Here is an 8,112-nt window from a genome sequence, read left to right as displayed (position 1 = left end):
TTATATTAGGCTCATGTTGGGCCTAGGGGTGTAAACGAACTGAATCGAGCCGAATATGCAGAAAAATCTAAGGCTTGAATTCCACTCGAAATAGGTATATTCGAGTTCAAGCTCGATTCGAAGCTCAAAAAATTCGAGTTCGGTTCGAATTAGGGCTCAGATTCGAGTTTGGCTCAAAAGATTCAAACATGTTCGTAAACTATTCAAATTATTGCTCGAAAATAGATATTCGAAAGACTCAAAATTTATTTATTTAATATATATTTAATTTATATTAATAAAATATTAAGGCTCACGAGCGACTCGCAAACTATCGAATAATATAATTTAGGCTCGAGTTTGGCTCGAAAACAGTTTGAACATGTTCGAGTTCGGCTTGAATTCGATAAATTTGAATATGAATCAAATATTTTTCGAGCCGGCTCAAAAAGCTCGCGAGCCGGCTCAAAAAGCTCGCGAGCCGGCTCAATTCATTTGCACCCTTAGTTGGGCCTGATATGAACTCATATCAGGTCCAACGTGGGATTTCGTCCAAATCTTTCAATAATAATTTTAACACTTTCGGAGAAGTCGAAATAAACAATAAATATCATATTTGAAGTCCATGTAACCTTAAAAATCCACATGACCTAAAATGGGTACAATCGGAACTCTCTAAGTCAATCAGTGGATTTTGGGCAAAATCCATTGATTGACCTAGAGAATTCTAATTATACTTATTTCAAGACTTAATTATGAATTTTTGATATTACAAAGAGTTTAAATTTACTATTAATTATTTATTTAGATTTATCTGAGATTATTAAAATATTATCGAATGAATCACCTAAAACTTAAATGTCGAGAATCTTGTTTATATATTAGACCCACGCTATCCAGGTAAAAAAATAAAAGAAAGAGAAGCATACCTGGGAAAAAGGAGAGAAGAACGTAAATTTTAAGAATAGGAAGATCACATAATTTATGTCAAAGTAATCCTATCTTTTTATTAATTTAGAAATCTACGTTTATCTTTATCTTTGATAAATTACCGGTTAGACTTACTTACATGAGATACATGTCAACTAAAAAAAATTCAAGCCTGGATATTTAGATTTTAAATATTACAAAATCTATCACAATTATTTATAAAATTTAAGAGAATAAGGTACGTTTGTTTTGTATATGTATTTTTTATTTTTATTTTTTGAAAAATGTACGTTTTCTAAAAAATAAAAAATGATTGTTTGTCATTTTTTATTTTTTTAAAAAACGTTAATTATTTTTTTAGAAAATAAATCCTAAAAACATAAATTAAACATCTTTTTTTTAAAAAAAATATATATTTTTTTAAAAAATAAAAATAGAAAATACACGTACGATACGTACCCTTACTTTTGGAGTAGGGAATTTTTGTAATCGTTCAAAACATGAATTAATTTGGATTGACGGTTATTATCAATTTTTGATTTAATAAAATTTAAAACGAGGGTATTTTTAAAAATTTGGTAGGTTTGTTTGTAGGGCAACCCAGCGCGTTTGTGTCTTCTCTCTCGCTCCATGGCGACGGAGCTGGAAGAACTCCTAGGGTTTCTCTCGTCGCCCTCTCTGCAAGTAAGACTCTCTCTCCCCTGCTCCGAACATCTCTGGTTTATGTGTTGTTCTGGTTCAGTGATATGAAGCCTTGCATATCTAGGTAAAGAAGGCGGCGGTCGACATCGTCCGGGGGCTAACCGGCTCCGACGACGGTCTTGCCTCCCTTTCGGCTCACGCAGACCTTGCCCTTCCCCCTCTTGTACGAATCCTCTGCGAAGATCCCCCTGAGCTCGCTTCCCCTGCCGCCGAAGCCCTCATTAATCTCTCTCAGGATGCCGCGCTGTCCGAGAAGCTCGTTGCACATGGGACGCTCCCCACAGCCATGAACAAGCTCTACAAGAGCGGGGATCGTAAAGTTTCTCACCTCCTTGTTATGCTCCTGGCCAATCTTACCCAAGTTGATGCAGGCGCCAATTCGCTCCTCCAGGTTAGTTGTCATTTCACCGTCCTCTCTATTTGGATAATAAAAATTATCTTCATGACTTGGTTGTAAATTTTTTTTTTTTTATGTAATTCATGTTATTATATGTTTGATGAATCTTGGCCAAGGTTGAATTTTATTTTCTTGTGAAGTGTTTTTCTTATCATTGGAGCGTTAATGCTTTAACATAAGAGCATTCATGCCACACGTTACATGTATATCTAATTGTCGTGATATAATCTATTTTGTATTTTTATTCTTAGCATTGAAGAGATGCAGTTGACTAAAAATGACACCTTGTAGGCATCATTTTCGGTAGTTTAATATGTATATCAGTTGATTCACTAAAACTTTGTTCGAATATATTGAATTTCTCAGATTGGAGACGATAAGATGGAGGGATTGTATATCTCAAAGCTTGTCCGATCATTCTGTAGGTCATCTTCTGAAGAATCAAAAGGTAATTTGTTAATTTATATTCTGTTAATATGCAGTGAATATTTCTATATTTTTTTTTGTAGTTTAATCATGCTGATAAATTTACTTTATCAACAATCTCTTTTGTAAATGTTAGATACATCAGACTGCATATGTGATTTTTCCGTGTATTATTGATTTCTGTTATTGGCTGCTTGTGTTCTTATTATGTTGATGTTTTGGAAACCTCAGACTTTTATTGTGGTTTAATGTAAAAAGTGAGTGGTCATTTAGATGGGATTCAGAAATGTATACATTCTATTGAAAAAATTATGTAATTAAATCCTACAGGAATCAAAGCCACCTTCTGATTTCAAAGTTGTTGTTTCGCCTTTAACTAATTCCATTATTAATAGTCTCGTTAATTTGTCTTTGGTTGCCACGCCAGTTAAAGCTGTATTATTGCTTTGCTATGTCTTGTTTGCATGACAAATTCAAAAGTGATCCCTGCTTTACACTGTCTCTACTGTCTCTACAGAAGAAGATATCTTTGAACATGTTGCTTCAATTCTTGTAAACATATCAAAGATGGAGTCTGGAAGACAAATTCTTTTGGAACCTAAGAGAGGTCTTCTTAAGCAGGCAATCCATCAATTTGATTCTACAAATCCACTGAGAAAGAAAGGGGTACAATGTTGATTATATTGCACTTCATATGTTTCTTTTTCTTATTTGGCTCAATGTTTTGTTCTTATTGATCTTACTATGTTTTGTTAATAAACTACAACTAGATACATGATCCATATGCATTCAAAAAGCTCTTAAATAGAACATTGGTTTTGTATATGTCAAATGAACTTGGTCATGATCAAACAATATTTTTCTCTGATGCCTATGCAACACCTACAGTCAGGTTAGGGCAATTATGTGAAACCCGGTGACCATGAAATAAGGAAAGAAAAGCAAAACGACACACTTATGGAAAATACGAATACAAAAACAACCATGCATAGGATCCTAGATTTTCTCTCGGCACTTAGAATGTTTATGCCACTTTTCTGTTTTTTTTCTACTTGTTTGTAGTTTTGTAAATTCTTGTTGAAATTTTGTTGAGTGAGAGTTCCTTATGCTAGCACTTTCACTTGCATAAATTTCTTCTTAAGTCAGTTGACATGGCTTTGGTATTGGCAAGATCAGAATCACAAAGACAAATGTCAGTATACATTCTGAACACTGATGACACTAATTTAACAAAACATGAGTCTTTGATGTTCTACTGGACACTAACTGATTGAACTTCTTTCTAGGTTGAGTTGTGTTTGCTTCAACCAGTAGAGATATGGATTATGCTTCAGTAAGTCCGTGACATGTAGGTCTATGAGTTATTTGGGTGCTCATGTTTAGACAACCATTGTGCTGGTTTTAAGTAACTGACTTAATGAGTGAAAACTGGTGTAACTGTTCTCTATATATGTCTGTGAAATAAGAAATGGAATTCTTTCTTTTTTAATTCATGTTCAGTTGTTTCAGATGAGTCTGTCAATCTTGATATCAGATCTATACCTTATTGCTTCCCTATCGTTTTTGTTCATTTATTCCTTCATGGAAGAATATAAAAAATAAATATATAATAATGGACAGGTTTCGGGAACTATTCGTAATTGTTGCTTTGAAGCTGACAATCAATTACATAATTTACTAGCAATAGCAGAGTTCCTTTGGCCTGCCCTGCTTCTGCCTGTAGCTGGCAATAAGGTGAGCACTAAAATAGAATAATGATGATATAAAAATTTTATTGAAGCTTGAACATTTGTTCTTTTATTTTCATGTTGATCTTTCTAATTTGTTCTTAACATTATTACATTAAGAAGTTCTTTTTAAGCTATTATTTGTCAAATGGAGTTACCAGTTCCCATGCTTTAGTGAATTTGACCTTGCCCTGTTCTTCTGGCACTCAAATATGCTGGCCTAATTAAATGAATCTGCACAACTGATCTTGAGATATTTGAAGATTCAAACTCTCTTTAGCGAATTTTGTCTAAACTAAGCCATGTAAAAACCTGGAATTTCTGTGTATGAAATGAGGTCAATATTTTTTTTTAAAAAAAAACCTATTAAAAAATCTTTTTTTTTCCAGTAAGGAGTCCTGAACCTATCGACTTGTTGGAATGGTCCTATCAGATGGTTCCATGCTTATCCTTTTTCAAGATCTTCCATTCAACCTATTTTTTATTGTATACTTTTTTCCTTTCTTTTTACACTCTAATATTGATTGTTTGATTTTGATTGCTTCACATGCCTGCTATATCAAAAAATCAGACTACTACTAGTGATATAATCTTGCTTTGAAAATCAAATTGCAGTGGAATAAAATCCATTATATGATACTAAGATGTTTTGTTGCTGTATTGATTATTTGATGGTTTTATATGCTTTCGATAATATCTAGAAGTTATACTACTAACTATGGTTGACAATTATTGTCGTGTTTGTTGTGTCACGAGGTTCTTGTCATTTTGTTTTGATATAAAATCATATTAAGTGATATTAAACTAGTTAATTTTTTTAGAAATAACTCTTTATGATGTTAAATTACTTATTTTTTAAAAATCAATTTACAAGATGTTAACAGTAACAAAAATTTTAAAAATAATTTGGTTGATTAATGGTCATGTATTCATGATGTGTTATCACTATCAGGTTTCCTTTGTTGTTCTTGCTTTGCTCAGCATGTTACGTCATGACCTATATTGCCAGCTCTAACTGCAATTCTTTCTCAAGTGAAGCACATTTTTTTTTTAACTTCACGTATTTAAATTTGGTTTCTCTTTATCTCTAACTAGCTCATCTTTGTATTCGATTCATCCATAGCACCTCTAGCCTAGGATTGGTTATGCATAGATTCTTGGTCTTACTCAGATATGTTAACTGATTATCTATGATTCTTTTTATAATTCAGGTTTACAGTGAACAAGATACATCAAAAATGCCTCATGAACTTGGAAATGCACTTTCTCATGAGAGAGAACCTGTTGATGATCCAGAAATTCGTAAACAGGCACTTGAAGCTATCTACTTGATCTCTTTGCAAGTAAGGCCTTTAATAATGACTTTCACAGCTATGCTTTCATGTGACGTACTTCTTTTTGTCAATGAATATCTGACTTATTTCCCTTGATTTACCCGCCTACGATAAGAGGCATATGATAGATAATCCATTTTAAAGTCATTTAAACTCGCACACCTTTAAACTATCTCAGTGCACTTATGTTATGCCATTTTAAAGTCATTTACTCTTTTAAGTTCTCTTATTAAGTAAACTATAAGACAAAGCATGATTAGATTAAAAAATCAATCCTTAGAAGTGCTATGAAATGTTCAAAATTCAAAGAATAAACTATCACTGCACATGGGCAAACCTTGTGCAATGGATATGCAGAAAGCAATTCACTAGTTTACTTTTGTCCAACTTTGTTTTTACATCACGATAAAATTGTGGCAGAGTATTCATAATTCAATTTTGTTTCTCTTCAGGAAGCTGGAAGGAGATCACTTTGGTCTGTCAATGGGCCACGAATACTACAAGTTGGCTACGAAGATGAAGAAGATCCAAAAGTGATAGAAGCATATGAATTAATTGGCTCTCTGGTACTCTTAATTCTCTTATTCAAACCACTACTAAATATTGTTTCTAAATCATTTTACATCATCTTATCACTTAAATAAAAGATGACAATGGCTTAGGCACTCTGTGTTCAGTAATCTGATAATTATTATTTTGCAAAATGAACATGTCCCTTTCCCCTAGACAGTTTCTTGAACATAATTATCACACATGATCATTAGTGTCAGAACAATGTTTTAGGTCTGGGTATCTCTAGATTTGCTCTGTCAATATATATATAATAACAATTTGCATAGTCATTATGGTGTGTCTTTCAAAGAAATGCTAACTGTTACGGTCAAAATTGTCACTTCATCAGATCTCACTGACGACACTTTCTATATAGAGTAGCATGTGTTAGAGGGCTCACTGGGAGTCATCTTGGTGAGGCCTCTCCGATGCTTAAGTCATCATGAATGCTCAAAGGAATAGAGTAATAGAAGGTGGAAGATGAAGAGAACTAGGGTTAGGATTTCATGTGTGCATACCTTCTCCCCTTTTATAGAGAATCAAGCTCTGAAACTCCGAGTTATTGGACTTACAGATCACGGGTTGTGCGCTAGAGAGACATTATTGCCGGGTGATATCTCTATGTATTCTACTACTTTTGGTGTCGAAATGAAGGCCAATCAACTCCTTGATTGTTCATAAGATTTTCTGCTAACCATACCTAGCGATCTTAGGCTGTTGTTATAATGTACTAAATAGTTCTATATCCATGCAGTGTTCTTTTCTTTTGTGCTTTATGTGGTTTGATCCATGGAATGAGATTATTGATTTGCCCCTTTTTGTTTTTCTATTAATTGACATAATATTTTACTACACTATTTTTGTTATTTTTCTATAACGATGTTTTCTGTTTGCGGTTTCAGTTGGTAAATAACGGTGAAGCTGAAGAATAAGCAGAAGCAGAAATTGGAGAGGAAATTTTTCAGGCATCCATCAGTTGTACTCCATAGAAGTTCTAATGTAGATCCATTTGCCTTCTAGTTTTTTTTCCAATTTGTGTAGAATAAATCGGGAGGTTTACTGCACTGAAATCTTAAATACACTATATATTTTTCCACTAATTCTAAATATTTTTTAGAATTATAACCATCTCATTGATCACATGTTTTTATAGTGTAGTGTATGCCGTTTAAATAAGTTCGAATTTTAGTGAGCAATACTGAAAGTAAAAAAAATATAATAAAATAATTGTTAAGATATGGAATGATAATATTAAAATTATAAATATTTATAATTATTTTTAGAAAAAATAGATAAATTAATAGAGATGTTTTATATAAAATATAAATAGGAGGGTTGAATGAAAGATGAAATTAAATATTCTTTTTTTGTGATGTAAGGTACTTTATTTTTAATTATATTATATAAAGTGGAATGTGAATTTTGGAGTAATCAGATGAAGTTACATAGATAAAGAAGTAAGATGAATGGATAAATAAAAAAATAAAAAATTAGAAAGAGTGAATATGAGATGAAGTCACATGGATAAAGAATTAAGATGAATGGATAAATAAAAGATGGATATTAGAGAGAAAGTGAATATGAGATGGAAGTTACATAGGTAAAGAATTAATGGATAAATAAATGATGAAAATATTAGAGAGAGAGAATATGGATGAAGCCACATAGATAAAGAATTAAGATGATTGGATAAATAAAAGATGAAAATATTAGAGGGAAAGTGAATATGAGATGAAGTCACATAGAGAAAAGTTAAGATAAATAGATAAATAAAAGATAGAAAATACTAGAGAGGGAATACATATTTAACCGTCTTACAAATATTTTACTTAGGAGAGAAGAGAGACGCAAAAGGGAATGGAAGAGAAACACAAGAAGGAGCTCGGATGAAAAAAAAACAAAAATCAATCAAGTCGTTAGTTGTCGAATGGGGTGGTTGTGCAAAGTCGCTCATGGCTCACAGCTCGCGGCTCGCGGCTCGCGGCTCGCGGCTAGCGGCTAGCGGCTAGCGCGCAAGAACTAAACTCCAAGGACTATGTTGGTTGATGCTGGATTTAGATGTTTG

General features: G+C 32.8%; 1 protein-coding gene across 1 annotated transcript; it reads left to right on the top strand.

Annotated features, from left to right (window-relative positions):
• The first annotated feature begins 1,469 nt into the window (after positions 1 to 1,469).
• On the top strand, positions 1,470 to 7,175 carry LOC122042269 (protein HGH1 homolog). Its single transcript, XM_042602286.1, has 8 exons — positions 1,470 to 1,593; positions 1,676 to 2,002; positions 2,375 to 2,456; positions 2,952 to 3,100; positions 4,055 to 4,168; positions 5,373 to 5,504; positions 5,948 to 6,061; positions 6,950 to 7,175. Exons 1-8 carry the CDS (start codon positions 1,540 to 1,542, stop codon positions 6,977 to 6,979), a joined length of 1,002 nt encoding a protein of 333 aa, XP_042458220.1. The 5' UTR covers positions 1,470 to 1,539; the 3' UTR covers positions 6,980 to 7,175.
• The last annotated feature ends 937 nt before the right edge of the window (positions 7,176 to 8,112 follow it).

The sequence above is a fragment of the Zingiber officinale genome, chromosome 2A (assembly GCF_018446385.1).
Source record: "Zingiber officinale cultivar Zhangliang chromosome 2A, Zo_v1.1, whole genome shotgun sequence".
Lineage (NCBI taxonomy): Eukaryota > Viridiplantae > Streptophyta > Magnoliopsida > Zingiberales > Zingiberaceae > Zingiber > Zingiber officinale.
This window is presented reverse-complemented; position numbering and strand designations above follow the sequence as displayed.

What these genes read in the sequence shown, in the direction of transcription:
- LOC122042269 (XM_042602286.1), top strand. Translation starts at nt 1,540, where the DNA reads ATGGCGACGGAGCTGGAAGAACTCCTAGGGTTTCTCTCGTCGCCCTCT. An exon ending in ATCCACTGAGAAAGAAAGGG is followed by an intron (nt 3,101 to 4,054) that starts GTACAATGTTGA and finishes AATAATGGACAG; the next exon opens with GTTTCGGGAACTATTCGTAA. An exon ending in TCTACTTGATCTCTTTGCAA is followed by an intron (nt 5,505 to 5,947) that starts GTAAGGCCTTTA and finishes GTTTCTCTTCAG; the next exon opens with GAAGCTGGAAGGAGATCACT.